The 19,635-nt window shown below is 36.7% G+C and overlaps 1 protein-coding gene across 1 annotated transcript in view; it reads left to right on the plus strand.

Moving 5' to 3' along the window:
- DHX36 (DEAH (Asp-Glu-Ala-His) box polypeptide 36) overlaps positions 1-19,100 on the plus strand; it is a 30,545-nt gene extending 11,445 nt beyond the window's left edge. Inside the window, exons 2-25 of the mRNA XM_014946030.1 lie at positions 238-359; positions 1,174-1,375; positions 2,045-2,083; positions 3,429-3,599; positions 4,377-4,456; positions 5,456-5,530; positions 5,698-5,864; positions 6,446-6,527; positions 7,025-7,165; positions 7,637-7,739; positions 9,341-9,428; positions 10,282-10,337; positions 10,454-10,518; positions 11,019-11,162; positions 11,746-11,863; positions 12,513-12,611; positions 13,616-13,789; positions 14,064-14,150; positions 14,658-14,741; positions 14,837-14,936; positions 15,023-15,113; positions 16,350-16,470; positions 17,067-17,219; positions 18,144-19,100. Of these exons, the coding sequence (XP_014801516.1) occupies positions 253-359; positions 1,174-1,375; positions 2,045-2,083; positions 3,429-3,599; positions 4,377-4,456; positions 5,456-5,530; positions 5,698-5,864; positions 6,446-6,527; positions 7,025-7,165; positions 7,637-7,739; positions 9,341-9,428; positions 10,282-10,337; positions 10,454-10,518; positions 11,019-11,162; positions 11,746-11,863; positions 12,513-12,611; positions 13,616-13,789; positions 14,064-14,150; positions 14,658-14,741; positions 14,837-14,936; positions 15,023-15,113; positions 16,350-16,470; positions 17,067-17,219; positions 18,144-18,329 (2,733 nt within the window). The 5' untranslated portion in view covers positions 238-252 and the 3' untranslated portion in view covers positions 18,330-19,100. The remainder of the gene's footprint in view (positions 1-237; positions 360-1,173; positions 1,376-2,044; positions 2,084-3,428; positions 3,600-4,376; positions 4,457-5,455; positions 5,531-5,697; positions 5,865-6,445; positions 6,528-7,024; positions 7,166-7,636; positions 7,740-9,340; positions 9,429-10,281; positions 10,338-10,453; positions 10,519-11,018; positions 11,163-11,745; positions 11,864-12,512; positions 12,612-13,615; positions 13,790-14,063; positions 14,151-14,657; positions 14,742-14,836; positions 14,937-15,022; positions 15,114-16,349; positions 16,471-17,066; positions 17,220-18,143) is intronic.
- Positions 19,101-19,635: the final 535 nt, after the last annotated feature.

Consider the following 19,635-nt stretch of genomic DNA (forward strand, 5'->3'; position numbering starts at 1 on the left):
GAGACACTGGCCCAGGTTGCCCAGAGAAGCTGTGGCTGCCCCATCCCTGGAGGGGTTCAAGGCCAGGCTGGATGGGGCTTTGAGCAACCTGCTCTAGTGGGAGGTGTCCCTGCCCAGGGCAGGGGGTTGTAACTGGATGGTGTTTAAGATGCCCTCCAACCCAAACCATTCAGTGATTCTATGATATGCTGAGTACATGTTGATGAAAATTTTACTTTTTTTTTTTTTTTTAACTAGAGAGCTGTTGTGCGTATGGATGAACGCAGGGAAGAGCAAATCGTGCAACTGTTGAATACTGTCCAAACTAAAAATGAAAAGGAGCAAGAAGCCATGTCCTGGTGGTCTGGGGATGAAGAAGGGTAAAGAGAAACAATTACTAATGTTTTTATTACTTTGAATTGAACAAACTTCCCCAAAGCTGCTAGAAGATGTATCAGAAGGTGTTTATATGTAGTGAGTGAATTAGGTTAACAAATATACTCAGTTTTCTTTACGTGTATTGTCATACTAAAACAGTTGTAACTGTTGTTTTGAAACTCTCTTCCAGATTGTTGTTGAGTTTAGGGTGTTAAACTTTTACTTAAATTCATGAAACCCCATAACTGATCTGCAGGCCTACTTGAGTAGATACATGGAATTCTTCAGATCCCCTGGCCTCTGGAATTATTATTGGCGTTTGACTTAATTTTTCATTTATTGTACAGCGTTGGGATGTTTCCTCAGCCTCTGTGACATAGAGTCCATTCTTAACACTTAAAGGATGTGAAATGATGGCAGTGGAACGGGCAGCCGGGTGTGTTACCCCACGTCCACTGACAGGAGGTGTTTGGGTCTCCGTTCTGAGTGATCCAGTTCCAGGGCAGTGGTTCTGACAGCAGGTTAGGTAGTGAGTCTCTGGAGATGTTTTGTTGCTCTGTTAGCTTAATATGATACAAAAGAGCATCTTACATTTCTAGATACCAATGTAAAATTTTTGATGGCAGATAATTTTCAGACTTTAGTTGTTTTAACGGCAAACGCTGTATTCTGTCAGCTGATGGCCAAGTAACCTGTGGCTGTAATGCCTCGGAACAGATCTCAGGTTTGCCTTGGAAAGGTTGAGTGTGCTCTGCACAGGGCCCAGGCACAGTTTCGGATAACTTCTGACATTTCTGTTCTCTGCACTTTTTTCAGACCTACTCCAGAACAGCCCGCAAAAGTGAAACCGGTTACTGAAAAAGCTCCTGTAAAACAGAGACCAGTCTTGGAAAAAACATTTCTTGATCGGGATGTGGAATATCTCTATGAAAAAAATGAGCAAGATGCTGATTTAGATGAGCAACTTAAAGAAGACTTAAGAAAGAAGAGATCTGATCCTAGATATATTGAAATGCAGGTACATTTCCACATGTTAAGTAGAAAGGTTTGGGGATTTTTTTCCTTTTTTCTTTAAACTGAACTAATCAGAAAACATAACTTCTTGCAATATATTTACGAAGAGGTTGTCATGATGTTACTTTGGCTAAAAAATATCTTCAGAATTTACAAAATGCATACTTATCGATAAGACTATTAAAAAAATCAGCAGGCTTTGATGACAGCATAAAATCTAACATTTTAATCCTACACATTTTCTAGTTGGGTGAGGTTTTCCAGTTAGTTTTTTGATGCATTGTACCCCTGCATCTTATGTCTAAAGTTGAAAGCACAAAAATGAGCTCTGAAGGAATTGCCTCTTAAAAATGTAGTTTATGTTGTTCTAACAGCCATATATAAAGTTGTCAAATAAAAGTTACTGTGAACAGGCAGTTTTCCCTTTGATCTAAGGCCCTAGTCTTGCAACGGTACTGTATTACTTAAAACTGTTGGTTTTAAATAATTTTGCTAAATGTAATGAAACCGAAAACATGGATGGAATTAAACTTATTTCTAGAAGGTCCATGTTTATATAAGTATTAGCCTGACAGTCTGTCATGTTTTTTCCCGGTTTACCTTAGACCATAGATGAAATTTGTTTCAGTGCTGAAAAGGTGTTTAAAGATACTGTTACTTTCTTTTTCCCCAGAGATTCCGAGAGAAACTCCCTTCATATGGGATGAGACAGGTAACTGTATTTAATTTGAAAGAATATGCATTACTGTTGTTCTGTTTTAAAATAGGAGGAAGCAGTTGTGTAACTGGGACCAGCAGGAAACCTTTATTGCCATTTATGAAGGCGCTGAAGCTCTCCCAGTTCTGACACTGGATTTGACCTCTTTCCAGAAAGTAGCTCGGGTTCACTGTTTTGTGATGTGTGTGTAGTTACTCTGGAGCTAGTTACAGTTTTATCAGTAGGGGCAGCATTATTCATGGAAACGTTATTGGGTGCTAGATACATTGAAGTACACTTTTCTTTCTTTTTTTTTTTTTTAATTTATGTTTCAAGTACAAGTCTTGTTTTCTTTCTAGAATGTTCCTAGTCACTTGGATTTTTGGTATTGGATGCTAGATACACTGAAGTACACTTTCCCTTTTTTTTTTTTAAATTTATGTTTAAAGTACAAGTCTTGTCTTCTTTCTCTGCCAGTTAAATTTCTAGAATGTTCCTAGTCACTTGGATTTTATATAGAGCAGTTGACCACTGCATAAACTATCATGCATTCATTTTCTTACATATATAAAATTGTGGCCATTTGTTGAACATTTGCCCAATTTAGTATTGAGTATAATGCAGATTAAACCTTTTTTAATGACAGACTTCATGGCTGTACTGCTGGCTGTTACTGCCACTAATTTCCCAGTCAGAATATAAAATCAGTGACAGTATAGGTTGTTATTAATAGATGTTAATTCTTCCTTTGATGTCACCTGTATGAGATGTATTTGTCATAAGGTGGTCCTTCCTGTTAATGTTTGGTTCTTAAAATAGTTATATTCCTCTTTACAATCCTTTGGATTGGGAGGTAGAGGCCGGAGGTGTACGAAAAACGGTCCTGTCAGTAAGATGTTGCTCTGAAAATCTTCAGTTAGTACAGCCTTGAAATCAACAGAAAGCACTTTTCAGTCACCAAAGACATACAGAAGGCAAGAAGGAGGGAGAAAAGTTAAAAAATGTATTTCAGGCTTTTTTTTTCTAGTTCATATAGGATCTTAAATATTTTAAAACTATTTTTTTTTTTTAGTACTTGTGGGGAGGGGGTTCATATAGGATCTTAAATATTTTAAAACTAGTATTTTATATGCTTTAAACGTTACACATGTGAAGTGCAAATGTGCAGAAATTACTTCTCTGTAGTTCGAAGCAAAACTTTTTTTTTTAGTGTTATGAGGAACAGATGAGTAGCTATTTCTTTAGATGCTACGATGCTTTCTTCTAAGTTCACCACACAGTAGTAGAATATTGTCAAAATCCTTCTAAAATCTGTTTTGAATAACAATACAATAAATGCTTTCTCTTTGTTTGGAAACAGGAACTTGTAAACCTCATAAACAATAATCGAGTGACTGTGATAAGTGGTGAAACTGGTTGTGGAAAGACCACCCAAGTCACACAGTTCATCCTGGACGATTACATAGAGCGAGGGAAAGGGTCTACGTGCAGGATTGTTTGTACTCAGCCTAGGAGGATCAGTGCTATCTCGGTATGTGCTATTTGACAAAATAACTTAACTTCTTGTGATTTTTTTTTTTCCTTCTGAAAAGTTCTGAAAACTGAAATTCTGAAAAAATTCCCAATGACCAGATAGGTGCTGTGCATCTCTTAGATAAACTGCTCTGCCATCACGCATACTCATGTGAAATTTAAAGCTCAAGATAAGCATTCAGCCTGTAGTGGACAGTGAAGATGAGTTTCTGTGTGTTTTCAGTCATCTTAAATTCTATTGCGAATAACACTTGTGTTAATATACATTAATTTGACATTTTGTAAGTTTTGGTCATTGATAAAGTGCTGGCACTGCAGGGTTCATTCTTCCCTGAGTTTAGCAATGGTTTATATCTGTGGTTTTAATGGATTTGGGCAGCACAAATGTTGTGTCCAGCCTGTCAGAGGTGTATTAATGAGCAAGAAAGAGTTTAGTTTGTAAGTGCACAGTAGTTACTCTTCTTGATAGTGAAGTATCAAATGATTATAGAGCCTTACTTCCCATGAGGAATAGCTTGCCTTGATGAAAGGGGGAGCATATTGCTAATGCCTCAGTGGTTGTCTGTCTTTAAAATCAGTCCTGGGTCACAAACCTGGTCTTGGGTTACTGGCAGGAAACACTGTTCTCAGTAGAGGAGAAAAGGTGATTTTCAGGGTGTTTGTTTTTCAGGTTCTAGGCATTTCCTGCTGATGAGTAGCAAAATCATAGATCAGCCTTGTGGGATTTTGTAATTTATTTTTTTTTAATGCGCTATTTTGATTTTATTTTCCTAAGGTGGCTGAGAGAGTCGCTGCTGAAAGGGCAGAAGTGTGTGGTAACGGCAAGAGTACAGGGTACCAAATACGTCTACAGAGGTGAGAGAGGCTCCCTTGGCAGTTTTTGTGCATTGGTGTACAGTGGTATCTGTTGTTACTCAAGCAAGACAATTTGAAAAATAGTTCATTACATAGACGGCTGCTTTCATTCTGGTATTTTCTCCAAAAGGAATTTCTGTGAATAGCTGGTGTAGGGAATAAGGCTTCTGAAACTTAGCAAAAAGTTTGAGTGTGATTGTTGTATTCTATGCAGCGCACAACAGTGGCTAGCACCACGGTATACTTTGTCTAGTAAGTCCTTTTCTCAGCTCTTCTAAAAGATTCTGCTATAAATAAAACTGATGTCCCTAATCCATTAATTTCAAGGCAAAAATGGAAACGCTAAAGAAAAGAATGCTATAACCCTTATTTCTGGAGAAAATTATGTATTAGCTACACTTATCTATTGAGTAATTCCACTAGGACCAGGTAATGAAGTTAGGTGCATTGATAAGAGTTCATAGACTGCCATAGAGCAAAAGCTCTCACATTTGTAGTCATCTGTAATTTAAAAAAAATATCTGAAACACTACCAGCAAATAATGGAATCTCAGTTATTGTTGAGGGAGAAAACTGCTGGTGAGAGATGACAGCTTAGTCCTTTCAGCATTTTAATTTGAGCTTATAGAATCTCATTTATATTTATATTTACTATTTAATCAAGAGTGTTATGCTGGTGTATATTTACCCGTCATCTCTGCTGCACTTAGATAGCTATAAGGACTTGGAGTCGGAGGATCAATGTGCAAATGATGAAAAATGATATCTGGGAAGTCAGGGCTTCTGTCAAATTACAAGTAGTTCATTTCCCATCAACAAAAATGCTGCAACTGTGGCCTAATTCCCTGTTCCACCAATTGAACTCTAAGTGAGCAAATTAGAGAATGAGGGCATATTTCATAATGTCTGTAATGACTATCTGCATTTTGATTTTAAGCTTTTAAAGTACTTTGCAAAGTACAGAAGAGAACTGAGGAATTCTTAATGTATCTCTTTCAGTCGGTTACCAAGGAAACAAGGTTCAATTTTGTACTGTACCACAGGAATTGTCCTACAGTGGCTCCAGTCAGATAAGTAAGTTTTTTCCTATTTAATAAAAAAACTGAATACAATTATGAAATGACTTGACTACTGAACTGTTTCTAACAATCTCTGCTCTGTTTTTCTGCTCTGTTTTGTTTTGTTTTTTTTTTTAAATTTTGCTAAAAACAAATGTTTAACTTCCTGCTGTCCTGTTTTAGGCACTTGTCCAGCATTAGTCATGTAGTCCTTGATGAAATTCATGAAAGAAATCTTCAATCAGATGTTCTAATGAGCATTATTAAAGATCTTCTGAATATTCGTTTGGATCTGAAAGTAATACTCATGAGTGCTACTTTAAATGCAGAGAAGTTTTCAGAGTATTTTGGTAGGTGAAATGCTTCCTATGAATGTTCCTCTTAAGTAATTTAGGCTTCTACGGTGTAACGTAGTTCTCAAATTTTAGGACTGATTTTTATCAAAAGAGGTAATGACTTCAATTTTACAAATGCCAGCTAATGGAGATGCTTATTCCCTTAATTTTAGCTCATCATGAGCATATGTTGCTTCTGTATTTGCTATTCAGACATACCATGGAAACAGTATCTCCAGAGTGTTTTCATATTAAGTATTGACTAATACTTGCCATATTTTAGAAGTCATGGTGTGAGCGGGCAACCAGATTGAAGCCTTTAATTGTTCAGTCTTCCAGGTTTATCCTGTAGCTGGAACCAGCAGAGCGTGCTGGAGAGCAATATACTGCTTGCTACCTTTGCTTTTTTTCTTCAGCAACTTTATTTCGAATTGAGTTTGGCATCTTCTGCGAGAATTTAGAAATAAACAAACAAAACCCCCTTATAGACTCAGCAACTATATTGCAAAAATAGCAAAGAATGTTTCTTGCCTTTGTTATTTCAGTACAGTATTTTATTTGCTGTTTAAAAACTTGAATTATGCCATCCTCCACAGATAATTGTCCAATGATTCACATACCTGGCTTCACTTTCCCTGTAGTGGAGTATCTTCTCGAGGATGTAATTGAGAAGTTGAGGTAAGTGCATTTTCTGAACGCCATTATAGACAGTATTTTAGGGTGGGGTGGTTTTTTTTTGCATAGTATATCTTTTCAAAGATTATCTTGCTATAAATAATCTGTGGAAAAATTAGAAAGGTTTTCTGTTGAAAAACACAACAATGGATTTGTTGTGTTTGTGTTTGAAGCTTTTACACATAGCAACCTGGAAATGTTGTCTGGAGGAGGTAAAAAAACTTTTATCTTCTTTTTTCTTTTGGAGTGGTGAATTTTCAGGCTACTAAATCAAGCTAGTCTTTCTGTTTGTTCAGACTTTTTTTCCTACCCATTCTCATGCTTACTAGAAATGGTATCTGTTTTTCTAAGATTTCTTACAGAAAAAAAAATTAAGAATCTTGTTTACATTTTATAGCTAAAGCGCTGCATATTTTCCGTGGTTTGGAAAACTACTATGCAGCTGCCTTTAAATGACTTTAGTTTCAAAATTGAATTATGTTTGTTATTTACATTTAAAGGTATACTCCAGAAAACACAGACCGTCGGCCACGGTGGAAGAAAGGTTTCATGCAAGGACATGTAAGCAGACCAGAAAAAGAAGAAAAAGAGGAAATCTACAGGGAACGATGGCCAGACTACTTAAGGCAGCTGCGGGGCAGGTTGTTCTCAAGTTACTCTTATGTGATTTTAGCCACTTTGTAACTGAGAAACATAAATTAGTGCTGTATTCTATTTCTGTGCTTTTATTAAGAATGCCGTAGTTGCTGCTATTGAAAACAATAATGATGGAATTGCCAGAAGACTTGGCTGGCAACTGGTAAAGTGCTTTGGAGTTATCACAGAGAATTGGCTACCTTTGCACCTAAGAGAACTTAGAGCTATCAGGTTGCTTACTCTTCATGTTGGTGTTGCCCATTACAGTCTTCCAACATGTTAGGCTTCTTGAGCTTTGGTCATTAGTTCTCTTCTGATGAATTGTCCTCCTCTTCAGTCTTTTTCTTTGAGAGAAATCTTCAAGAGAAATTGAACAGCAGTGAGTTACTTAGATGTGGGGTTTCAGAGTCTTATAGCAGAAGCATGACTTCGTGTGTTAATAAAGTTACCAATCTGTATTCTTTTGATGCCTGTAGGTATTCAGCAAGTACTATAGATGCCTTGGAAATGATGGATGATGACAAGGTTGACCTTGACCTTATAGCAGCACTTATCAGACACATCGTTTTGGAAGAAGAGGTGAACTTCAATCTCCTATTATCACACTTTAATCATGTGACTGAATTGTTCTCAGTGGCTGTTGGGAGTGTCAGAGCTGATAGTTTGGCTTATCATACAGAGACAAAGAATAGTAATTTTTTATTTTGCTATTCTGGGAAGTAATCAACAGCTTTACATATCTAGTTGCTATTTAAGCCTTGAGTTTAGAATATGGTTAGTTACTGTGTTTATTGAAATGATGGGATAGAATCCATGTTTACAGGGGAGCACACATCTAAACATTTTCTTGAGTAGGAGTTGAGGGTATTTATGAGAGCTGTGTATTTAAGAAACTTGGAAAACATATAAATATAAATATATTTGATATGTTCATTTATGGTCCCTTTTGAGCAAGGGGAAAAATAGAGCCTGACTTCTTTCACTGACAGTAGGGATTGTCTCATAAATAGACCAGGATAGATATTTGAAGGGTTGGGTGCCATTTGGATTCAGATTGCTGTGGTTTGGTTTCTTTTTTCATTCTGGCTAAACTTTTAAAAAAGCATTCAAATTGATTATACACCTTAGTTATTTGATGGAAAGTAATAGAATTGCAAATTAAATTTTGACTTTTAGTTCTTTTTATGACTGTGTTTGTCAAAAGTGGTGTTCTTTGTAGTGTGTAATAAAAGTTACGTTTTGTGAAATAGCTGTAGAAAACTGAAAACCTCTTTAGTGTTCAACTTTATCTCTGTTCTTAATTTCTCAGCAATGGGAGGCAAAAGGCAAGAGCAGTTCTTAAGAGTTGATGTTCACTGCCTCATATCTACACAGTGCAGTTGGCTTTAATGGTTTTCTGCCTGAGTAATTTAAAGATGACTTCGGTGCTGCGAAAACTGAATTTTTATACAGCCTAGCAAGTCTAGTCACACTCCCAAACACACAGCTAGGAGACACTTCCAGCTTTCAACTTATCAAAATTAGTAGTTAATACAGCTGCATTGTTATCCTCAAATGTGCCTTACCTTGTTATAGAATAATAACATTATCAGAATATTAATATTAGAAGGATCCTGTGCCTGAAGCAGTGACAAACGAAGAATAACTTCTTTTACTATAAGTATAACCTATGTAGATTGTCAAAACCTGAAGTTATATATTTTTTTCTGTGTTCAAAAACATCTGTGGGAGAGCTCACATTTTGGCTGATTCCTTAAAGAGAATTGTGATTATTAAAAATAGTAAATAATTTAATAGTTCAGTTGAGAAATCATTTAAGTTGTGGATAAGGAAGATCGATTGCTATTTTATATTTTGTTCTTCCTGTGTCGAAAAGTATACATTGGTTTTTTCTGATTTATTTGCAGCTCAAATTCTTCTAGTGTTAACATGGTGGTGTTTAAAAGACTGCAGGGAAAAATGTTTGTAATCAAATTTTTATTTATTATGTTCAGCTAAATATATCTAACTAATTCTTTTATAGAAAACAATCTCATAAACTTTGTTCCAAATTTGAGTTAACGGGATTTAAAATACCACCTATCTAATTATTTATATATTCATGTATAAGTGGCTGGTTCTTTGCATAGCGTATAATTTATTCTAACCTCTTTTCCCTTCACTCCCTCTTTTATATATAGGATGGTGCAATTCTAGTGTTTCTTCCAGGCTGGGACAACATTAGCACTTTGCATGATCTCTTGATGTCACAAGTCATGTTTAAGTCAGGTAAAACCCAAATTTTACATAGGAATTCTAGCAGTAGCATTAGTGGCAAACTTAATATTTGCATGTGATTGCTGGTATTGCACTGGATTTATTTTTTTTCCTCATCTCAAAATGATTGCAGTGTGTTTAGCATTTTTACATTTCTATGGACATATGGTATCTTTCATCTACTAATGATAATAACTCATTTTCCTCAGTGTAGGAATGAACAATCTGAAAAAGAATCTCAGACCCAGATCTTTTTCCTTTTGACCTTTCTTGTAGCTGTGATAACTTCCATTCAAAACTGAACTCCCTTTGTTCTCTATTTGTTTCCTTTCAATTCTTCAGCAGCTTCTGTCTACTGTTTTGCTGGTAGTTCTTTTAAATCCTGTTTATTCCTAGAAGCTTTTTTAATAGGACAGTAAAATGCTCTATGCCTATCCAAGATGCTTTAATTTGTCCTTTGTGCAAACTGATATTTTCATCTAACTTGTCTAACTGTGCTCTTGGCTATTCACACAGTCGTCTTACAGTTCGCATTGTGTACATTCCATAGATAAAGAATTTCAGTGTATTGAAAGACTAAGAGTGTCAGTTTATTTATTAAACTCAAGTAATTGTTAAATAATATGAGAATTTTAAAATGAAATATAAATTACTGTACGTAACTCCCTATATTTTCTTAAACTTAAATTTCTTTTATATCTTTTTACTTTAGAGTTCGCCATTATGATATGTATAAGTGTGAATTCAGGATATGAAACAGTAGTCTTACTTGCAGCGTATTTTCTCTATTCTGCATACATGATGTTCCTGTAAAATTAAAGTTTCTGTGCTTATACTGTGTCTCTTACTGATTTTTAATTTTCAGATAGGTTTATTATCATACCTTTACATTCATTGATGCCTACTGTTAACCAGACTCAGGTATGCTTTTCTTATGTTGTTATGCAATAAAGTAACATTTCACAACTACAAAAAAAAATTAATTAAGCGTATGTGTGGTTTTGGCAAACCTATAAATGGGCCGTGGATAATTACAGGTTTTTAAGAAGACCCCGCCAGGAGTAAGGAAAATCGTGATTGCTACCAACATTGCAGAGACTAGGTAAATAGCTACACAGACTGAAAAAAGCCATGCGTTTATTAAAACAAACAAAATCAGTAATCTAAAGTATAAATCTGTTTAATATTTCCAAAATATATGGGAATATATTTGTACCACTCACTTGTAACAGTTTATCTTTAGAAATGTTTATAGTCTAAACAAGAGTTTTCCTTTAATTGTTTTAAACAATTAAAACATGGATGTTACTATAAAGATTTGCCTTCGGTGAATATGATAAATCTGAGCTGCCTGTCCTCTGCAGGCTTCCTAACCCCATGGGGGGACTTCTGCCAGACCTAGGAGAATAAATCAAATTCTTTCTTGAACCATTTAGTAACGTAATTCTTAATGAAATTCCAAACACAATTGTTTTTTTTTATTGTTGTCTCACAGTTTGGGGGAGGGTAAAGAGTCTAAACCCTTTAAAATCCTAGGTCAAGCTTGCGAAGTTGAAGAACTGCACTTTTTTCTCTCTTTTTTTTTTTTCTTTTTAAAAACAGCATAACAATAGATGACGTCGTGTTCGTTATAGATGGTGGAAAAATAAAGGAAACTCACTTTGACACACAGAACAACATTAGCACAATGGCAGCAGAGTGGGTTAGTAAAGCTAATGCCAAGCAGAGGAAAGGTCGAGCAGGAAGGTAAGAATAATGGGGATAGAAAAGTTTTGTGATGTTAAGTTTCCCTCAGTCTTGGAGCACATGCTGCTGAAGATACTACTTTGTTATTCAGATGTTCAGAAGCAGATACTAGCACAACTGTCTCTTGTTCTTATAGAAAGAATGGTTTCTTTGTCTTTCTAGGAAGCTGACTTAACTTGTGCTGCATTTAACTCTTGAGTTTTCCTCCGATAGACAAATAAGTCCAGCATTTTTAAAATTTTTGTTGGTAGTGTTGGCCTTCACACCTGATTTATGAGGCTATGATATGTTAAAGTGAAAATTACCTACAAATTAGTAACACTTAGCTACATACCAATTTTTTTTTCTCCTTCTCAAAATACCTCATGGAATATGTTCTCTCTTGTTCAGAATTACAGCTCCTCTCTGGTCTCTTATTACTCCTTTTGAGCAGTTGATAGGAGGTTTCTATGTTCTGCATGCCTTTTTCCTTTTGATGGGTCTGTGTTTCAGACTGGAAAGCTGTTTATAAACCAAGACAATAATAAATTCACAGTGTCATACGAAAAAAAAATTTAAAAATTGTTCATTTAAATAATTCCAGAGTTCAACCAGGCCACTGTTATCATCTGTACAATGGACTACGTGCTAGCCTTCTGGATGATTATCAGTTACCAGAGATCTTGAGGACACCTTTGGAAGAACTCTGTTTACAAATCAAGGTAAACATATGAATCTTCAAGCATATTTATTATTTACTGTTCCATTGCAATAAAGGTTAAGAAATTAACTTAATGCAACTGTGAGCCTAGGGTTTTCTTCAAGTCAAAATTCTGTTACACTAGAAGTACTATATACTTAGCTAATAATTGCAGCAACTTCTGCAAAATGCATACTTGTATCTAGATGCATCCAACCCAGGAAAAATAAGATTGTCTAGTACATATAAAAGCTGAAGTGTATTGTCAAAAATTTGGACTATGCTTCCTCCCCTCTCCCCTCAAATATCCTTCAGTCAGAGGAGCTTCAGTGAGAATGCCAGTGAGTCAAGGGATATGATGTCTTAAAAGAATTTTACTAAAAAGTAGTTTTAGAACTGACGTGAGTTTCCTTTTTGGCAGTTTGTATTGAATTCCTCGTGCATGCATAAGGAATACCACGTGTATGTGCACTGAATGAAGAATAGATCCTTATGTTTTTCATCGTTAATACATTTTTATTTTTGTCCTTAGTTCTTAATTAGTGAAATTCCATCTCAAGCTGTGAGTTATTCTCACTTCTTTAATTAGTGTGGTTACTGCTTACTAATTTTAGGTGGCCATCTTTCTCCAATTTCTCTACTTTTTTGTTGTATTTTTTTTTTTCTTTCAGATTCTAAAGCTTGGTGGAATTGCTTATTTTCTGAGCAAACTAATGGATCCGCCATCTCGTGATGCTGTAATGTTGGCCATAAATCATCTGATGGAGCTGGTAATGTATTGCTTGATGTACATGCAAGGAAAAATCCGTTTAGAACCATGTTACTGTGGTGTTTGTTATCAGGCAGTTCTGATTGTATATGTCTAGACACTTGCAACCCCTTATTATATTGTGTAGACCCCTTATATATCTTCACTAAATGCAGGAAATAATTTCACAGGATGTTTCTGGGCTACATAGAGTAGTTCCTGAGGAGCTTTCTAAATGACTCAGAACATATTCATGCACCTTGCATTTAAGTTCTTTACAGATACTTATTTAACTGGCTGCTTTTGTAAGGCCCTGCTCATGGCTGCTTCCACCCAGCCTTCCTGTCCCAGTCAAGATTAGTCAACAGTTTGAGTTACTTTTTCTGTGGGCAAATAGGGTGTACAGGAGAAAGATCTTGTATATCATTACCCCTTTGGATGCTGGGGAAGGAGAGTTTAACTACACATTTGTACTGCTGACTTCTTGCCCTGGTATTATTTGTACAAATCAGTTGTAGCAATAAATTGAAACATCCAGTTTAGATGAAGGGCAGTATTTTGACTTATGGCACGATTCTGTAAATGTTTAGATAAAACTAAAATTTGGCCATGCCTCTGGTGTTCTGGGACAATGCTGTATAGCAGTAAAGGGTAGAATAAATAAAAACAGAAGTGGTACAGAGGGAAAGATACAAGTCTAAAAATAAGCTTGATTAGGAGACAGGAAGACCCTCAAGTATTAAGAATTCTTCATATTTTCATCCAGAAGGATGCTAAGCCCTAGTAAACCACTTGAAACACAATTAAAGATGGTTTCTATTTCTTTGGCTCTAATTGAACATTTCTGTTTCTTCATAACTTGATTGGTCACTTTTCTACCATACCTTACTGCAGCTGGCTGCGTTCTCCAGCTATTAGGTTTTCCTTTGTTCTCTAGGTATACTAGTGGCTATTTCAAAGAAATCCCATTTCAAATACTGTCTTTATTCGGTTTTCCTTTTTTAATTTTTTTTTTCTTTCTGACAGAATGCTTTGGACAGACAAGAAGAACTGACTCCACTCGGTGTCCATTTAGCACGATTACCAGTTGAACCACATATTGGAAAAATGATCCTCTTTGGAGCTTTATTCTGCTGCTTGGATCCAGTGCTTACCATTGCAGCCAGCCTCAGCTTCAAAGACCCTTTTGTCATTCCTCTGGTAAAGTTTCTAAGACAAGAATTACACACAAGGTTTTAAGAATTTCAGGATATTGGGACTTAATGAGACGTTATAGTTTAAAAGCACTTTAATCCTATTTTCATGTTAATTACAATTTTATTAGTAAAAGATTGCCTTCACATAGTATAAAGTATTGTGTTTGCCTACAGAATGTTGGATGTAGCATACAAAGTATTGCTGTGTATATGTACCTTAATTAGGAAAGAACTGGTGTGTCAGTTGTGAATATTATATAGGTTCTAATTATTCTTAGGGCAAAGAGAAAGTAGCAGATGCAAGAAGAAAGGAACTGTCGAAGAACACTAAAAGTGATCATCTAACTGTGGTGAATGCTTTCACGGTAGGCAACTCATTTGCATTTTTCTAATATTGATCAATCTTGTCTTCAGGTGCAACAACCTAATTTCTTGCAGATAAGTCTATGAAAGAGACAAAGACAATATAATGTTGCAGTTACCTTCCCAAAGTCATTAATTCTTGTCTTTCCAGCCTCTGCAAGAGGCTGAAGCTGACTTCAAAAGTGTTGGAGGTTTAGCTGTATAGCATTGGGGTAAAAAGAGGAAACAAATGGCCTGGAACACAGTTTCTACCCAGGACTGTTAAATTCTAGCAAACTTAACTAGATTTCACTCCTCACCATGGAAAATGGAAGTTTTTGATTCAAAATGTTATAAGGTTGTGATTTTCTATTCTGTGCTGCATATATATAAACAAAGAGTTGAAGGGATTTACTTTTTTTCTTGTAGAGAAAAATATATTGTCTGCTGACAGCTAGTTTTTGCTGTCTTGAACATTTTTGGTGTGTGTTCACTTACGGACACCTTTTAACTACTATTTTAATTTTTAGGGCTGGGAAGAGACTCGGCGTCGTGGTTTCAGAACTGAGAAAGACTATTGCTGGGAATATTTCCTGTCTTCAAACACACTGCAGGTAAGATCCTGACAGTTTTAAATCATGTCTGTGAGGAAAAGAGGAGAAGCCTTTTGGCACAGTGTCATTCTGGAACAATTTTTGTTATTTCCTAGATGCTGCATAACATGAAAGGACAGTTTGCTGAGCATCTCCTTGCAGCTGGATTTGTGAACAGCAGAGACCCCAAGGATCCCAAATCTAACACCAACTCAGGTAAACAGTGGAGGAAAGTGGAAAATTTCTGATAGCTGAAATCTTGGTTTGCAGAACTGTACTATTGACTTTGCTGTCTTCTGCAGATAATGAGAAGTTGCTCAAAGCGGTCATCTGTGCTGGTTTATATCCCAAAGTTGCAAAGATCCGACCAAGCTTCAGCAAAAAGAGAAAAATGTAAGGATTTGGTTTAATGTTGGTTTGTGTTCAAGGTGTTTTCTATGTTAGGTAGTTTAGCCAGATGAAGCATTGGCTTGAGTGCATGAACGTATCTCTGTGTAGCTCAGTCACAGGTGGGTCTTGCTTCATTTGAGAAGGGTAGATGAGAGAGCATGGGACTGTGAATTTATCACTACTTATACTGTATATTCTTATTACCTGTTACTCACAGTAACAGTGTACTCGTGTGTGACTTAGACCCATCTGTAGCTGACACTGCTCCTCAGTTGATGCTCCCTTTTATACCGAATCCATTGTGTCCCCAGAGTCACCCCGGTGCAGTAAGTTATCAGACCCGGTGCAAGTTACAGTGTGGCTGTGTCTTTGCCACATGGTGGAGCTCGGCGTCAGCCAACTGCCCGGGAAGGCTCGCTTTTATCATCTGCTAAACAGGAGCTCTGTTACACTAACCACGTGTCTGGGAGGCTTGCCCACCCGCTGTTCCTCTCCCAAACACTCAATTCTTTATTTTGGAAAATACTTCTGCACACAGAGAGCAGAGATCTCAGTGATTCACACCCAAAGAATTACCTCTCTGAAATGTGGGAAGGAGGAGGAGAGTTGTGCTTCTTATATATTGTGCTTAGTTTCTGCTTTTATTGTCTGATGGCATTATTATGTTAGAAAGGGAATGGGATTTCAGGTACTAAGTCTAACCAAAGGAGCTGACGGTTATCCCTTGAGTCAGATTTATTCAAAGGCACGTGGTACAAATCAAGGCACACCACCACTCTAGACTGGTTGGCAGTGATATGTCCACCACTGTCACCAGTCCCTTGTTCCACACTGACACCACTTAACGCTGAGCAATGAATTCAGATATGGAAGTTCCTTATGTGTTTTTCTAAGAAGTTGCTTGAAACTTGGTTTATGTAACCAAATTAAATAACTGACAACTGACAGAGTCCTTCATTTGGAAGAAGAACGCCACTTGTTTTTTCTACTTGAGAGAATGATAGAATTCTTTACAAAGAATTCAGACTTCTTAAATGCAGAGAAAGGTGTCTAAAAATTGATAATGTAGATTTAGTTGTACTTCTTTGGGAAAGGAGTTAAAGTTTCTTTGGATGTCCTTGTACTGTCAGAGTTTAGTATCCTAGCAGAGAATTGGAGCGTTTTTTTAACTTGGGGCATGATTGTGCTAAACTTTGAAGATCTTATTTCAATCCTAAAATAAAAACTTTTTCTTTTAAGGGTGAAAGTTTGCACCAAGACAGATGGAACAGTTAATATTCATCCTAAATCAGTTAACGTGGAAGAAACAGAGTTCCATTATAACTGGCTTGTGTACCATTTGAAGATGAGAACTAGCAGTGTATGTGAAGGTTTATATTTGTGCAATTTATTTTTGTACCTCTCTAATATTGGATCAGGCTTCAAAGGGGATGTGAACGGTGCCTTTGTTTGAAGCCTTCCGGTCTCGGGTCATTCATTTTACATGCCGTCAGATTATGCTCTTTGTCATACTGGTGGTATTGTTCCACAAATAACCACTATTTTCTTTGTGGTTGGGATTTTTTTTGGGGGGGTGGTGGGGTGTCATACATTGGTTTTGGGGGTTTTTTTTTAAGGTTCTGGCATAGTGGGTGTAAATTTTATTTTTTTTTTTCTTTATTTCAAACCACTGTAACGCTTCTGAATATTCTGAACATTTTGTTTCCTCAAATTGTGATGGAGCTGTTGGTTTGATTTCACTAGTTTGTTTGAAGGACTGTGTTTGGGTACACTTTTGCTCCTCCTTAATCTGATTTCTTGTAACTTTTCCACCTGCATTGCTTCAGATATGTCTTGCAAATTCATGAATGACTCTGAATAATGATCTTTGGGAATTCTGTTATGAGTTTTATGAAGGGCTACTGATATCACTTCAGATGTTTTGAAGGATGATTGGACAATTTTGTCGTCTTGCAGATTTACTTGTATGATTGTACAGAGGTCTCCCCATACTGTCTCTTGTTCTTCGGAGGAGATATATCCATTCAGAAGGATAAAGATCAGGATACCATCGCTGTGGATGAATGGATTGTTTTCCAGTCTCCGGCAAGAATAGCGCACTTAGTTAAGGTGACTATGTTTAATAATAATGTAACTGGAAGACTTAGTGTAACACTGATTCTTCTTAGAGGTTTCTATATTTGAAAAAATAGAAATATACTATATACCTATGGTTTTATCACTACAGGGAGATGTTAAGTCATTTAAAACATTATTATTATGATCAGCCTGTATAGCATGGTAACCTGGGCAAAAGTAAACAATCTACTCCCTTATGTTTAGCCTTAGGAGCAGACAGACAGGTTTATTTTTTGTTTGTTTCCACTGTAATAGCTAATGACTAATGGGAACGAGGCTGTGTCTGAGGCATCGGGAAGATGGTGGCAATGTTCTTGTGCAGTCTCTGCTGAAGAATTCATGGGGATATTTAAAAACATAGAAGCTTCAGAGAAGAGTCATAGTTGGGATTTAAAGGATTTATAAACATGTCTTACAGTGAGAGATTTGAAGAGCTTAATCTCTATAGTTTTCCACAGCTAAAGATGTAGGATGACTTTGATCAGTCCATGAATGTCCACGAGGATATGGAAATATGAGGATGAGGCTCTTCAGTTACCAGTAGTAAGTTTGAGTGGAAGGAGGAGCTGAATAGCCCTTTGTTCAATATTACATCCTAGAAATCATATCTGACTTTTTTTTTTTTTTAGTCCAGATGTGTTTAACCCTGAAATTAACAGCCTATACATCTTTTAGCTGACTAAGGCTATCACTTCCAGAGATAGTCATCTGTCGTAAGAGGAAAAACTGTTAGTCTTTGAGAAGGGGCATTTGATAGCAGTGCTGAAATCAATTGATGGGAGAACAGCAGGTGTAAAGATTAGGTGAACAGAGGGCCCAAGGGATTTGAACTTGCTGCAGTAATGCCGTTGTGTGTGGCTCTAATTGCCTGTCTCTTTTTTCTTTTTTTTGTTAATTCCAACAAATTCTTTGCAGAATTTAAGACAAGAGCTCGATGATCTTCTACAAGAGAAAATAGAAAACCCACATCCTGTGAACTGGAATGATATTAAATCCAGGGATACAGCAGTACTGACAGCTATTATAGACTTAATCACAACGCAGGAGAATGAAAGTGCCAGAAACTATGCCCCACGATTCCAGAGCGAACGCTATAGTTGACACACTTCTTCCATCTGTATTGATAAAGCCAACATATTCGACTTTTTCGTTTCATTTTTTATAGCATTTCTTTAGCTAGAAGAAAAACTTTTTTAGGGTAAGCTGGTAATTCCCTCATACTGAAGAGCAGTTATTTCAAAGTAGTTGGTAATATCTGTATATGCATGGTATTCTGTGTTCAGTGTAGCTTTTTAAGTAAGGGAAATGCAATGCTAGCAATGTTAGTTGATGTATGGTTCTTGTCCTGCTGTAGCTTTTTTCTTTTTACCAATCAGGTAACAGATAGATATTAAAAAAACCTGCTAAAATACTGCTTAATAATACTTAAACTGTTCTTGCTATTGGTAGAAACATCTCAAAAGACTTTTTTTTTTAATTGGGGTGGTGAGTAATTATACTTGCTATGTTATTCCAGCTGTGCAGCGGTCTTCTCACCAACACTTCCACAGAAGGTAATTATAGCTTAATTAAACTAAACTTGAAAACACTTGTTAAATTTGTACTGTGGGAGGAAACAATCTTGAGAAATATTCTCTTCTTCCGCCCTTCACTCCATTCAATTAATCTTTCTTCACTTTATGTGCCCATCCGTCATCAGTACTGACTAAAATTTCAGATTCCAGGAAAGATGGTTAGATAAAAGTCATGGTGGAATACACTTTAAGGTTGCATTGCATTCTAATTTTTTCTTTTCTTTCTTTTTTTTTTTTTTTTTTAAAAAAACCAGTCCATGTATGGGTTATAGTATTACATTAAAAGTTTTTTCTTTAAGATGTTACTTTATCTGTTCTTACTTCTTAATGTTTTGAATGCTTCCAGCTATGTAAGAACACTGTTTAGGATTTCAAGTCGGGTGACTAGTTTGAGAAAACACTTGTTTTGATCAAACTGCTGTTTTTCCTTTAAACCCTGGGGGCTGCACTTGGGGCTGTTCTCTGTTCCCCACTGCTGGGAGCAGGAATTGGAGCTGAGGATGAGGATGGGCATGGAGAACTGCTGGAGGTTTACTTGGCAGCCCTCTTAACCTGTATGACCTTTTATTCCTGAAGAACACAGAACTGATCAGGTGAAACTATTAACACAGCTGCGTTCAATCTCCCTCCCTCCCCCCTCCCGCCCCAATCAGTTAATTGCTTCACCCCCCAGGTGTTGAGGCTGGAGTTTTCAGTGAGGGAAGAGGAGAGGAAGAACGTCTTGCCCTGGGGGTGCAGGAGGCAGTTTAAAGAAGGGGAAAACAAAAGCTCCGGCGGCTCCGGAGAGGGGGACGGTGGGGCCCGGGGGCCGGGCGGGAGCGGCCGCTCCCGCC

The sequence above is a fragment of the Calidris pugnax genome, unplaced genomic scaffold (genome assembly GCF_001431845.1).
Source record: "Calidris pugnax isolate Ruff unplaced genomic scaffold, ASM143184v1 scaffold111, whole genome shotgun sequence".
Taxonomy (NCBI): Eukaryota; Metazoa; Chordata; class Aves; order Charadriiformes; family Scolopacidae; genus Calidris; species Calidris pugnax.